The sequence below is a fragment of the Hemicordylus capensis genome, chromosome 4, assembly GCF_027244095.1.
Source record: "Hemicordylus capensis ecotype Gifberg chromosome 4, rHemCap1.1.pri, whole genome shotgun sequence".
NCBI lineage: Eukaryota > Metazoa > Chordata > Lepidosauria > Squamata > Cordylidae > Hemicordylus > Hemicordylus capensis.
In genome coordinates, this window is record NC_069660.1 from 277,300,635 (window position 1) to 277,315,924 (window position 15,290).

Here is a 15,290-nt window from a genome sequence, read left to right on the forward strand (position 1 = left end):
ATTGAGTCCATGTATTGTGGGACAGAATCAACTACAAATAAGCATAAGGATTTTCCATTTGAGCAGGGAAAGAACTAAAAGGATGTAGAGAGAAAGGAAGAGAGGAGGAAATAGCCCATGTGAGGAAGGGAGTGGAAAAGGTGACTCTGACAATAGAACCCTCCCAACTTTAGAGAGTCCTTTTGTACCCAGATGTAAAGCTATCTGTGGGGTTAGGGCCATAGATCAGCATCTGATTTGTATGCAGAAGCTCCCAGTTGCAATTCCTGGCATCTCCTGGTAGGGCTAGGAAAGACTCCTTCTTGAAACTTCAGAGAACTGCTGCCAGTCAGTATAGGATGATGACAAATATTTATACACCACTTTCCAACAAAAGTTCTCAAAGCAGTTTACATAGAGAAATAAAACATAAATAAAAATGGATCCCTGTCCCCAAAGTGCTCACAATCTAAAAAAAAAAAAAAAGTATAGACCAGTAATCTTTGCTATTTTTTGTAGTGGGGCCACCAAGATGACTCCTTCCACACAGGTGGGTGGAGGGGAGGGGAGGGGAGAAAGAACAAAGGCAGTGGCCATGGCAGAGGCTGCAGGACAGAAAGAGAGGCAACAGGAACAGGAAAGCAACGGAAGAGTGCATGTTTCCGTAAGTGAAATTCTAATTACCATTGAGTACTTTAGTCAGCAGACTAGTCAATGAAGCAAGGGAATTCAAATATCAGTAAATGCCATCCAAGAATTGGATGAGAGGAGGGTGGGTGTGTTTTTTAAAAGCAGACCAGAAAATTGCCAGCAACTCAGGCACACGCACACAAAGTAGAGAGAAAGAGAGATTAGTTTATGTGTGAAAGATTTCAACAATCCTCTCTAATAAAACGCTTGGTGTCCGTCCGTGGACGGACACCAAGCGTGTGTCTGTGCCTCCCTGCCCTGTTCTGCGCCTGCGCGAAGTGCAGGCGCAGAACAGGGCAAGGGAGACACGACCACCGGCACCCGGTGGCCATCTTGGGCGGCCAGAAGCGGCCGCCCCGAAAAAACGAAGCCTGCAGGCGGCGGTGGACGGCGAGTGGAGGAGGCCGCGGGGGAAAGCCAGGCAAGCGGAGGAGGCGGCGGCGGCGGGCCCGGCCGGAGCCGCCGACTCACCCGGAGAAGGCGGCGGGCCCGGCAGGGGAAAGCCAGGGAAGACGGCGGCCCGGCGAGGCGAGTGGCCGCCCCGAAGAAGCGAAGCCTGCAGGAGGCGGTGGACGGCAAGCGGAAGAGGCGGCGGGGGAAGGCCAGGCGAGCGGAGAAGGCGGCGGCGGGCCCAGCCAGAGCCGTGGACTCACCCGGAGAAGGCGGCGGGCCCAGCAGTGGAAGGCCAGGGAAAACGGCGGCGGGGACCCGGCGAGGCGGCGGGGCCGGCTGGGAGAGGGCGAGGGCGGGGGCAGGGGCTACGGGGAAGGCAGAGACGGCAGCGGGAGGCAGCAAAACTCTCCCCTACTAGCGCCCGTTATTACAACGGGCTAGAAAACACTAGTATCTAATAATTAGTGCAACATCTGTTTTACTCAAACATTTTCCAAGAGAAACAACATTTTCAAGCCCTTCAAAATAGAATAAGAATAGCAAGAAGACAATAAGTGCCTGATGAATGTCCAGGGGGTGGATAGATAGATAGATAGATAGATAGATAGATAGATAGATAGATAGATTTCTCTAAGGTGTACCCTTGGCTAATCTCGCGCATGGCAGCTCTCGTGAGAGTTTGCGAGCAGAAACACCATGGTGATTGGGCAGTGGAGATTCCATATGCAGATGGGGAGAGGAGCCTGTGAGAGCAGAAGCACCATGGTGATTGGGCAGTGGGGATTCCATATCCCCACTGTGATGGTTAAGGTCAGTTGGAATGCAACTGTTACTGATTGGAAGTTCTTGATTATAGAGGAGAGGAATCTAATATACAAAAGGATCGTGGGCAGGAGTCTGCGAAGAGAGGGGTCGTGAGGGAGGAAAGAGCCCCTTCAGGAGAAGAAGGCTGCTGTTGTAAATTAGATGAGGAAACAAGATGAACAAGATCTGTTAACTCAGGAAGGGAGAGAGAGAGAGAGAAGGGGGGGAAGAAGGGAGGGGAAGCAAAACAAAAGGGAAGAGTGAGTGGAGGAGAGAGAAAGAGAGAAAAAGAAGGGAGGGGAAGAGAAAAAGAAGGAAGGGCGAGGGACGGGCCTGAGCCCGAGCCTGTCAGCGGCTTGATGGGAACAAGAGGCCATGGTGGTGCATATTGGCAGTAAGGAAGGTCCCAGTCAACCACTGCTGCTGTTTGGGGCTATGGAGGCCATTGGTGGAGGGAGGCAGGCAGGCAAGGGACGGCCCTGGGCCTGGGCCTGTCAGCGGTCTGAGTGGAATGAGAGGCCATGGTGGAGTCGGCAGCAAGGAAGGGCCCAGTCAACCACTGCTGCTGCTGCTGCTCCTGTGGGGAAGAGCAGGAGCGGGGCTCGGGTGTGGGTGGGGAGGTCTCTGGGAATAGGGGGCTGCAGCTTGGCCAATAGGTGCCAGCAATGCTGCAACCGCAACCAAGAGGGATGAGGGGGATGGAAGTAATGGGATGGAGCAGGAGGAGGAGGAGTGCGGCTCAGGTGAGGGTGGAGAGATCTCTGAGGTGAGGGGGGCTGTGGCAGGGGGTGAGGGGAGCAATCAAGTACTAGCATAGGTGCTCTTTGTGGGTTAAGCTAGCTATTATTGACATACCTCAAACAATAATAAAGGTAAAGTTGTGCCATCGAGTTAGTGTCGATTCCTGGTGACCACAGAGCCAATCATACAAGCCTATTATATTTTCGCTCCCAAATTACAGAATAATGCACTTATTTTTATAGTTGAAATTATTGTGCTATCTCTTGCATTTCTTTGCTTTGCTATATCCAGGGTTGTGCATGTCCTGTGATTCTGGGACTGCACTGCACAAATGCAGAATTTGGTCATGGATTCAAGCTTTCACCAACCTGAGAAGTGTGTGTGTGTGTTTAAAACAAGTTTCTATTCCTTGCAGCTGGTGTGGAAATTTCTGGATGATGCTTGCTGAAAACTTAGAATCTATATGGGGTGGTAAATGAGAGTTCTAGTTTTTATTGGGTGGGACTTCAGTTCCATGACTAGCAGAGGGAGAATAAAGAGAAAAAAATGCATATAGGTTGCAAAATCTGAGTTTTCTTTTGCAGAGTTTTTATTTTTAAAAAGTAGACACAGAATGCACACAACCTTGTTTTAGAATGTTGGAAAACAGTTGTTTGGCCCCTAATATTTGTTTGTTTTGAAATAGTTATATCCACCCACCCACCCAGCACAATGCTCAATCACAAGATCATGGGTTCACAAATCAAGCAGCCCCAGTCTATGCCCAACTGCCTAAAAGGGCATCTGCATGGGATGGTGGAAGTTGGTCCTTAAGACTAGTCCTTCCTTGGATGGGGGTATAATGCACAGCTTATATTAGAAAAACGGCTACATTTTAACAACATTTTTTTAAAAATAGGATTATATCGGGATTTGTTTTACTCATCATTTGAGTTCTTATCACAGAAGTGTATTGCTATATGCCTGCTTCACACATCTCCAAGTGGTGAGAAGCTCCAGGTGTGCATCACTACGTGGATTCTGGCTTCCTTTGGAGGAGAGCTGGTCTTGTGGTAGCAAGCATGAGTTGTCTCCATAGCTAAGCAGGGTCTGCCCTGGTTGCATATAAATGGGAGACTAGATGTGTGAGCTCTGTAAGACATTCCCCTCAGGTGATGGAGCCGCTCTGAGAAGAGCAGAAGGTTTCAGGTTCCCTCCCTGGCAGAATCTCCAAGATAGGGCTGAGACAGATTCCTGCCTGCAACCTTGGAGAAGCCGCTGCCTGACTCAGTATATGGCACCTTCCTATGTTCCTATGAGAGCTCTTTGGTGGTTAATAGTGTCTTTGTAATAGTTGGCGTATTTACAAATAAACAAGTAAGTTAAGATAGAGTCAGAATAGCAGGACATTCCTACAAATCAGCAATGGGTTTTATCAGTTCCCAGAGAGCAAACCCTGTACTCTTGTGTCTTTTCCCTCCCCATCTTCTCAATTCCAGCATTTCCAAAGTCCAGTCTGATGTGTCTCATCCTAACTTAAAACTTGCTGCTTCTTTTCACTGACCAAAAAGCAGACCTGGCTGGGAGTGAGAAGGAAGGAAGGAAGGAGAGTCACTTTACACTCTCATCAACCTCTCCTATCAGGTGGAGGTGACCAATTGCCAACTTGCACATCTCTTAATGGCTTTTCCCTAAGGGTACTGCATAGCTATTAATGCCACATTCTGGAGCATCCTCTGGCCTCTTGGCCTATTAGCCAATGATCTGCCCAACATAAAGAGTAAACCAGCTGACATGCATAATCATAACCTCAAATCCATTGCTATCTATTACTGCTGTGCAACAGTCACGTATGACTGTCAGAATGCACTCTGAGTGCATGTTATTGATCCAAAGTTATCCAGACCAACTGTTCAGTTGGTATTTTAATTGGAACATTGGGGGAAATGTAATTAAAGTGATGTTCTTGGTCTGAATTGAGGTCATTTTTTCTGGCTTCTTAAGCAGTGCACATTCAAATTAAAATTGTGTAGCAACAAATCATATTGATTGGATGGGAAATTATCAAAAAGTAGAAAGCAACTTCTGTTTATGCATTTCTTTCTTCGACACAACTAAAAGATAAAAACTGCATAATTTGCATTTTGTCCTGTTTTTAAGAAATCATTTTATATGTTCTCAAACATTGTCCCATCTTTGAGCTGATCTCTTCCTCCAGAAGAGGTTCCTATGCATGGATAAAACGTGCTGTAAATCTTTATCTGCACAGCTATGAAAGTTCAGTGGAACTTTCTCCCACTTGTTTGTTTTAAGTAGGGTGTAAATAATCCTGAACCAACTTAATTAAGAGTGCAGTTCTGTCAGGTTGCATCAGCTAATGAGAATAAGATAACCACTCTGTTTCTTTGTGCTGGTAAAGATGTGAGAGGTGTGGATTTGATAAAAAGAATTTTTATATCTAAAATAAAGGGGATGTGTATTTAATGTTGGCCGTTGACTGTAATGAATTGAATTGAATTATCTAAAATTAGTTCTGAAGGCAGAACATCCAAATGTGAACTTTTCTTAGTGGGGGTCACCATGTGGTTGCAGAGATGGAACTCAAACTCAAATCTCCTGTTCCCCATTGCTTTGCTCTTTCTCAGTGCAATACCTAACCACTCACAACATCACTTTCTGTCCCCTTGATCATTAGTGTCAATTCTACCTTGTCCCTACAGTCTCTCTACAGGAGAGGAAAGCTGGTCTTGGGATAGCAAGCATGACTTGTCCCTTTAGCTAAACAGGGTCTGCCCTGGTTGCATATGAATGGGAGACTAGAACTGTGAGCACTGTAAGATATTCCCCTTAGGGGATGGAGCCGCTCTGGGAAGAGCAGAAGGTTTCAAGTTCCCTCCCTGGCTTCTCCAAGATAGGGCTGAGAGAGATTCCTGCCTGCAACCTTGGAGAAGCTGTTGCCAGTCTGTGAAGACAATACTGAGCTAGATAGACCAATGGTCTGACTCAGCATATGGCAGCTTCCTATGTTCCTGTGTTCCACAATCCCAACCTCAAGCAGGCCAGGAAACCAAGTAACAGTGGCAGAGGTTATGGACAGGCCCCAGAAACATGCCTGAATCTGACCAATAGGAATTCAAAGTCCCCAAACTGGGACCCTTAGAAACAGTGCCCCCTGAACCACGTTGTCCTAAGGGACCAGCCTCACATGCTCCCCTGCTCATCAATACAACCAACACACGAGGTGGGAACTGACAGAGAGGCAATGTAATGCTTAGCTTCAAGCACCAGAGCTGCCTCCCCAGATAGGCGGGGCAGAAGTAGAACCTTGTTCCTAGCGGCCTCAGAGAAGAGGGTGCAGTTATCATGGCATTCTAGTCATTATCTCATGTTCATTATCTCATGTTCAGTGTGCAGCTAACGTGGGGACATTGTCAGGGAGCACAGTCATAATTGGCTGTTGCAGCCGATTTACCAGGGTCTCTAATAGAGGCTGTTTATTAGCCTTTTTTTTCTGCACATACTGAGTTGGGTTTTTTTCATTAGCTGTTGAGACTAAGAGATTATAGGAGCACAGGAAACTGCTTTATACTGAGACATGCCAACATCGCAACTCATCGTATCATTGGCTGATAGCAGCTTTCCAGGATATCAGATAGGGATCTTTCCAAATCTTACCTAGAGCTGCCAGGGATTGTAACTAAAGCATTCAGGTCTTTTCCAGCCCCAACTGAATTGCAACTACAATAGGTCAGTGCAACCCATGTGTAGCAGCCTCCCGACACAGTGGGACCACAGGATCTGCCCGGCAGGCTGACATTATTACAGAATAAGCTGTAGTAATGAACGCAAGGAGGGTAGGAAGGCCAAGGTCAACAGTCATGGGCTGGTGAAAGCCGGTAATGAATGTTACAACGTGAATCTTGCAATAAATAAACAAAATGATAGGCACCGATGTAGCTCTATTTATTGTGTTGATGTTGAGGTTCTTTTTCCTACTAGGAGCAATAAGCATTACTGCTGAATTTTCTTTTTGCAGTGCTTGAGCCTCCAGGCTAAACGGCAACATGGCAGAATCAACAGAACAGTACTGAGCAGCATATCAATGTGCTTAGGTCTTTTAATATCTAACAGCAAATTGCCTTACTGTTTGGTACAGATCACATTTCTCAAATGTTGAAGTCAAAACTGTGTGTATGTGTGCATGCGCACACATACACACTCTGTCACCTTTAGTAACCACATTATCATTACATTGCAGCATTTCATAAATGTTTACATAGTTGTTCTCCAATTGTCCTGGACACAATCCAGCCTTCCCCCCTCCCCGCCCATGGGAAATGGAGAATACAGGCACTGACTCCACATGCCAGCCCTCACACGTAGCCTAACAGAACTTCCCAACTGCACAGGTGCAGTGGGAAAGTGGCAGGTTTTGACACCTTTCTCTTTCCCAGGAAGCCAGCTGTGCACTCTTTCTTAGCCCCTGTGGGACAGTACATGGGATCCAGTAGGGGCTTTGAAATCATGATCCCTCTTGGTCATTACAGCTTGCTCTAGTCAATCCTCTACATGGTCTGGGCTTACAGGGCCAAAGGCTCTCTGCTTCCTGCTCTATGGCAAGATGTTCAACAGCATTGCACACTTTTTGCACAGGTCCTTGTGTCGTGTGTGTGTGTGTGTGTGTGTGTGTGTGTGTGTGAACCCACCTATATCTGAATGAATAATTCAATGGTTGCTATTTTGGGGGTAGTCCTATTCAAGTCCAAGTAATCCCTGCATAACCTTATAATATATTCAAAGTAAGGACACATCAACTAGAAATTAGTTTCATTTTTTAAAAAAATCTGTCTAATTTTGTCTTTTACGTTTCTGACCTAGGGAATAATTTCTTCATATTTTTATCTGATTTAAAGATCCCTTTATTTTTGGCGATTATTTATTTAATACTGTTTCTATCAGTTAACATATAAGCGACCTCATTTTTCAGGGTAGACATATTAGTGTGGTGCCATCTGCTGGACAGCTTGATAGAGACCATCTCACTACAACTAAATCTGGCATCCCAAACCCAAAACATTTGCCCTAACAAATCTGCTTATAATGCTCTTGTAACATCACTGTAATTCTGGTGTGATCTCATATTTGGTGCAGGGCTTTGACAATATTTTCCTGCTTCATTCTGTCTCCATTTCTTTGTCTCATTCAAAAATAACATCCAGAGCAGAGAGGAGGTCTGTAAGTTTGGCTTTTTCCTTCAGGTGCAAAACATCTAATTTTTATGATATAAAAATAAAGTGTACTGTCGAGTGGGTGTCGACTCCTGGCGACCACAGAGCCCTGTGGCTGTCTTTGATAGAATACAGGAGGGGTTTACCATTGCCATCTCCCGTGCAGTATGAGATGTTTTTCAGCATCTTCCTATATCACTGCTGCCTGATACAAGCGTTTCCCATAGTCTGGGAAACATATCAGCGGGGATTCGAACCAGCAACCTCTGGCTTGCTAGTCAGGTCATTTCCCTGCTGTGCCATTAGGTGGCAATTTTGTGATATAGCATAGGGTAAACAATTTTATCTGGCAGCATCCAAGTTTAGCTTTCTCATGTGAGCCAACAAGTCGCCATTTGTGTTTTTATACTCAATGCACTTAAAAAATAATAATAATCCATAATCTGTTCTTGTCCAGAAATGAGGGCAAATAATCCCAAAGAAGGTGGTTTGCCCAAGGTATGAAAACACTGATGTTTTGTACGCCGCACCTTTGATTCTTGCTCCTTTTGTTATTTTGTTTGATACAGCTCTGTTATGTTATTTTTCTTTATAGTTCTGTGGCTCAACCAGGTTAGCCATACTGCGAACTGTTGCCAGGGAGGTCTACAGAGAAAACCCTGATCTCTTGCACGTGTATATCTGGATTGCAGCCATTAAATTCACTGCATGTGGGATATTTGGATTACACACAGTGGCCAACATCCTGACTACCAAAGCTCTGCGGGGATGCACCAAGAGCCCTAGTGCAGCTCCTGCAGTTCTTCAATGGGCATGCTGTTGGACAAGAGCTTAACACTTTGGGGTGCAGCTCACACTCTGTGCTCTGTAAGATCACAAATACACACCCTCACGTTGCTTCAGAGGTCAGGATGTCAGCCAGTATCATCAGTGTACAGTGCATATTTGCTCATTTAAGACGCTTTTAAAACTGCTTCCCTCCTAAAAGCAAAACAATCTTATGTGGATTTAACTAAGACTTTATTCCAGAAACAACTCCATTTTCTCCTTCTCCTCTCTTCTCTTTTTGACTCCACCTCCCCCCGCCCGCCAGTCCCAACACACAGACTTTACAACAGGGCTGCTCAAATTTGGCCCTCCTGCAGATGTTGGACTACAACTCCCATAATCCCTGGCTATTTATTGAAAGTATTTATACCCTGCCTCTCCAGTACACTACTGCTCGGGGCGGCTGTGGGCCACTATGGCTGGGGATTATGGGAGTTGAAGTCCAAAAACAGCTGGGGGTGGGGGCAAAGTTGAACAGGCCTGCTCTAAAGCATTGCTCTTAGTACCACAATGACCTCTTCTGGCCACTAGAGGCATGTGGAGTATTGTTAATAGGTCTCTCTTAGTCAGTTAAGAGTCAGTTAGAACTATTCAGTAGTTGTTGAAGACTTGTGCCTGTTTGGTTATATTGTTCAATGGCTCTCTATTAGTATGTAATGTTTAGTATCTTAATAAATCTTTATTTGTGTGTTTTTTAACTCAACCTATTGTCTCCAGATAAACTCTTGGGCTAAGTTTCTTTACCACCAGAGCATCCTCTGCTGTGTGAGGACTTTAATGTTTCTCCATACACCCCTCAACAGGGTTATGGGCCCAGAGCTCCGAGAGTGGTGAAGAAAGTGATTCACTTGAATAAGAACGTAATTTGCTTGAATAAGAAAGCAAGGTCTCAAACAGGACAGAGGACAGGTCCAGATTTTGAACTGCGATATTTTAAAATGGAGATGCTCCTAAAAAGCCACAGAACCAGCAGGATCTTACACACAGAGCACCCTGTCAGAAAAGCAATCATCATTTTTGCAGGTGCTGGTCTCGCCGGCCACCTAAGTAAGGCCATGTGCATTTGTTGCCCACCCTCCCAGCCAGCCAATCGCATCCTTCAAAGTCTGCAAGCGCAGCCAGCCACCTTCACCAACCATCACCTGGAGCCAAAGTGTCTGTCTGGTCTGCCTCCCATCCTTTGCTGTCACCTCGCCTGTCGCCTTTAGTCCTCTCAAAGTGAAAGTGGGTTTTTAAAAGGTCACTCACCCTCCTAGAAAGGGGAGTGTTGCAGGGGCTCCAAGTACCGCATGCATCCCACCCAGAGGGCTCTTGGGCGGCACTGCACAGGTTTTGAAGACTGACTCTGTGCAGTTCTACCTAAAGGTTCCATTTTGAGCCCCTGCCTCCACCCCCACCCCCACTAATAAGAGCTGGAGGCTCCAGACACACCACTTGCAGAGTCCATATGTACTGCCTTTGGCCTTTGGCATGGGTTCTGAAAACCTTTTGTGTTTTTAACTCTCCCACAAACATCCAGGGAGACCACCCACTGTCAGCCCTTAGTGGTTAGTTCTGTGCTCCCCAGGCTGGCAGGCGCACGCGGGGGATTCCCAGCCGTCGCCGTGACTCCGAGGAGGTGCATGCCCTGAGTTATAATCCACGCATGGCGTTTCCATCCCCTTCGCTATGCTGGCCTTGGGCCGAAATAAACCAATACATACATACATCCCCTTCGAAGTCCCTGAAAATGCTGAATCAGCTTTGCACCCTCCCCTGTTTGCATCCCTGCCCTTTTTGCCCCTCTGTTCGGCACGTCAAACAGGTAGGGAAAGGCGGGGAGAGAGGGGAAAGAAAGGGAGGGAGGGAGGGAGGGAGGGTTTCGGGCCACTACTTCCAGCACACTGCTTTTTATACAGGTAGGCATCCCGAGTTCCCCGCCGCTGAGGGAAGGAAGACCCTTGGTGTGGGAGGAGGAAACTGGGACGGGGGCGCATTGCTCCCTATGGCACAGTGATTATATTTAATGTGATTAATGTCACACTGCATGATTCCCATTAACGTAGGTGCTTTACAATTCCCACTTTTTTTTGTTGAAAAGTGCTATATAAAAATATTCTTAATGATATTATTTAATAATAATTTATTTCATGGGGAGAAATTGAAATATGTATTTTGGAAATCTTTTGGTCACTATGATTAAGAAAACACTTTTTAAAAATGGTTGTCATTGAAAATGTTAACTCTGCACTTAGGTCATCATTATTACAATTGAGTGCATTTATTAGGTACAATAATAATTGATTTGCCCTTAAAAGACAGTCACTGTTAAATGATCTTCTGATTTTTAGGCAGATGTTTTGTGGAAGACATTTCAAGACTTTTAAAATAATAGTAAAATTATTATAAAATAATTAAAATAATTGTTTAAAAATAATTGTTGAGTTCCTGGCTGAAATGAAATTTGAAGTTCTCCGCTCACACCATTATAATATTCTAGTTCTCCATATCCACATTATAAATATATTGTGTGGTTTGTCAGCACTGTGTTTCCCACACAACTCTTGCAATGCATATCTTTGGTGACAATTCTGCTGTGCTTTTAGGGTGGAGAGAAATGTTGAGAGCCCTTCATTTTTGCCCATAGTAAATTGTTGTCCACTGCACCACTGAGAGACCTTAAAGGCCAAGTTGAAGACAGATCAGCCTGGAGAAAATCTATGTGGTCTGACCTTCCTTTCCCTCATAGCCCCTTCTGTTTTTAAGATGGCTGCTAAATTAAAAGAAAAAAAGATTGCTAAAAATCCTGCTAAATTGTAAGGTTACTACCTTTTAATCAGTTTAATCATATTAATCAACTAAAGCTCTAGCTAGTTTTAATCAGAGATGGGCCAGTTTTATTCAGACAAGGCAAATTTTAATAAGCGAGACAGAATTAAGTGCACACTTGTTTATTTTATTATCTTTTATTACAGTCATAGGAAAAGAAAATATTAATCATGTCTCTTCTGTCTAGCCATCCAAGGTGGCTTTGTTTATTAAAGTGTAAACTATCTTCCATGTCCTTCAGTATCAAAGTGCACCTATACTGAACATTTCATAATATGTGTGTAATTAAATAGAATTTATTGAATGGTTAAAAGCAGACAATTAATCAACTAACTTTCTTAAGTAAGTTGACAGCCTTATTGAATATTGATGATATAATTATTTCTAGTGGGCCCAGGGATTCCTATAGATTCAATATCTCTGTGGGAAAATAAAGGGATTATTTCATGATATTTGGCCTGAAGTACACTGTGAATGTCTAATGAACATATGCATCTACAAAAATCATTAACAGAGCACTTTGAATTGCAAAAGTGTCTAACAGTCTTTGTTATGTTTGCCTCATACCAACCCTTGATTATCATGAGTGAGAAGCACTAGTTTGCCAGATCACATCATAGACCAATTTGCATCAGTGAAAGCAAGGAAAGTGCAGTTATAATTTTTATGTAGTGCCATAATTTGTTAATTAAAAGATTAATGAGCTTGACTTGTATTTTTGAGCTGATATTATGGTAAAGTTATCTGAAAGATGGCTATCAGATGTTTGGACAGGGGCGCAATTTCAGTGCTTGCCCTAGGTGTTATTTTCCGTAGATACGCCTCTGGTAGCTGTACATCTCCACTTTGAAAGATCTTTCTGTGCCTTTGTTTCATAATGAAATCTGCTTCAAGTGGCAGCAGTTCTAAGATGAATATTAGTCGTAAAAACAGCCAGAGAGCCTCTTAAGAGGTCAGGAAAAATAAGGTGACTAATTCCAGGTATTCATTAAAAGCACACTCAGGCACTGCAATCAGTGAGCAAAACTATAAACTGACCTGATTATATATTTATTTTTTAGTGTGCCACCAATATACATGGCACTTTACAGAATAACAGAAGCAAAATTTTAAAAAGCAGGGGTGGTGGAAGGGAGAGGAAGGTCCTTGACCTAAGGCACTACAGTCTAAATGTAGATAGTGGGAGAGATAACTGAGGGAAGGAAGAGGCAAAGGTAACTAAGATGTAAAGTAAGCAAATGCAGCTAGTTAATGTACATGTATTTTGAAATCTAGCCGGTCCTATCATGAAAGCTCAGGGAAGATAGCATTTTGGCCAAAGTAATTAAGACTGCAATCCTGTGCATATTTACTTGGGAATAGCCCTCTCTACTATGAGCTCACTTTGAGGCCACTCCATATGGATATGAGGCCACTCCAACTGTGATATGGTGATAATAATATGTATCTTGCAGAACTGCAATGAATACAGCAAGATAGTTCATGCTTTGGATACTCAGAGTATTTTGAACGTGAAAAAGCTCTTTACAAATGCTAAGTATTATTGGTTAGATTAATCAATAATGCACAATGGTCAGGATCCAGAATAAGTTAGTCATAACGGAGTCCTACTAAAATTAATGAGACTTGTTAGTTATTATTTATTTATTTTTATTTGATTTATTTTATTTATATACTGCCTGACTCCAAAGGCTCTAGGCGGTTCACAAAAACAAACACAAGAAAAACAAAATAAATCAAACTGGAATGTAACTTGCTTCTTTTATTATTTCTTGTTTACACAGTCAGAGAGGTGTTATTGACTTTGTTTTATCTAGACATCGAGTCCTTCCCAAGGACCTGGGATGGCTGAATTTTCTCATCAATACTATTGGTTATTATAGATATCGTATCAAAATATAGGCTGTTCCCAGTAAAGTTGCTTTTTGTAATTGGCTGATGGTGATTTCTGTGGCTCCTGTGGTGTTGAGGTACTCTTCAAGTTGTTTTGGAATTGCACCTAGGGTGCCAATTACCACTGGGATTATTTTGGTCTTTTTCTGCCACAGCCTTTCAATTTCAATTTGTAAATCTTGTATTTTGTGATTTTTTTCTATTTCTTTTTCTTCTATTCTGCTATCCCCTGGTATTGCTATGTCGATTATTTTGACTTGTTTTTCTTTCTTCTCGACTACAGTTATATCTGGTGTATTGTGTGGCAGATGTTTGTCTGTTTGTAGTTGGAAGTCCCATAATATTTTTGCATCTTCATTTTCTACAACCTTTTCAATTTTATGGTCCCACCAATGTTTGGCTACAGGTAGCTTGTATTTTTTTCAGATGTTCCAGTGTATCATCCCTGCTACCTTCTTCTTCTTCTTCTTCTTCTTCTTGTTGTTGTTGTTATTATTATTATTATTATTATTATTTGTTTAGTCCTGACTAACTTAGTCTGCATCCCACCCATTGTTATCAATGAAAAAAGATGCCCTTGATTAATTGGGCAGGAGATTTTCAATGGCCACCGACCTATGAAGCAAGGATGCAAAAGTGCAGTGAGAGAGCAGCCTAACAGAACTTTCCTACTAACTTCACCGGTGCAGTGAGGAAGAGGCAATTTTTGATGCCCTCTCTGTGCTTAAATAGATTTTTAGACTGTGAGCCCTATGGGGACAGGGAGCCATTTCTATTTATTTATATATTTGTTTTTATGTCTCTTTGTAAACCACTTTGGGATGGAACTTTTGTTGAAAAGTAGTGTATAAATATTTGTTGTAGTAGTAGTAGTAAATATGTTTCTAATGGTTGTGTAGCCCTTGGGGACATATGTATGGGTGGCACAGAGGATTTCCTGGGTAAAAGGAGGATATCAAAAATTGCTGCTTCTTTGCTGTACTGGTGCAGTTAGTCACGAAGTTCTGTTAGGCAACTCTCTTGCTGCATCAGTGTCCCTTTGCTCTGTATATCAGCCAATGTGTTTAAATGGTTATTAGTACCAGTATGAATATGACAAATATTTATATACCACTTTCACCACTAGTACATATAAGTACTTTAAGTACTATACTGCAGATAGAAAGCACCATCTTTCTATTTCCTTCTAAATGATACCTGCTACGTATGAATCATCTAAAAGGAAAGGAAGTACAGCATGCTTTTTAAAAGAATACGTGTTTAAGCTGATTTAACTGATCCACTACTCAACTAAACTAAAACTCAGGCAATTCATTGACTTGCAGCCCAGCCTTATACCTATTTACCCAGAAATGTCCCACTGAGTCAAGTATGCTTAGGACTGCAGTCTAAGACTTCTTTAGCCTTCCAAATGATCCAGAAGCTGATGAGAACTGTTATCTAGATAACAGTTCAGAGTGTAAACCTTTGCCCTCACTCAGATTTATCATTAGCAGGTGAAACCTGCAGCAACAACTGCAGATAGCAAGTAATTTTGTCAATAAACTGAAAATGGATTTTGAAATGGACCAAAGGCAGGTATAAGGGAAGACCGGCAAGCATGAAAAGGGATGCATATATGTACTGCACCGTTGGAGACCAGATTACAGGAGCGAGTACTAAGAAGAGTGCTATCGCCACCATGCCAAAGGCAACTGGTAGAAACACCTGCAAAACACAAGCAGAGGTTTGAGAAAGCAAAACTCAGATATATGAACAAGCAGTAAATAAATACAGATGAATAAAACCCTTTTTTTCCTCATGCTTTGAACACAGTATCTTATGTTGTCAGGGATCATTGCTAGATCCAGGGTCCAGGCCCACAGCCCTGCTTTTGATAATTAAACTCATTCATGCCTACCCAGAAATAATTACAGGAATGGAACATTGTAGAACTGAATAAGGTGC

At 43.2% G+C, this 15,290-nt stretch overlaps 1 protein-coding gene across 2 annotated transcripts in view; it reads right to left on the reverse strand.

Moving 5' to 3' along the window:
- Positions 1-13,192: 13,192 nt before the first annotated feature.
- Positions 13,193-15,290, reverse strand: part of SLC7A13 (solute carrier family 7 member 13) — a 46,449-nt gene continuing 44,351 nt past the window's right edge. For both annotated transcript variants that reach the window (XM_053244474.1, XM_053244473.1), the window contains exon 5: positions 13,193-15,050. In XM_053244474.1, the coding sequence (XP_053100449.1) occupies positions 14,817-15,050 (234 nt within the window). In that variant the 3' untranslated portion in view covers positions 13,193-14,816. The remainder of the gene's footprint in view (positions 15,051-15,290) is intronic.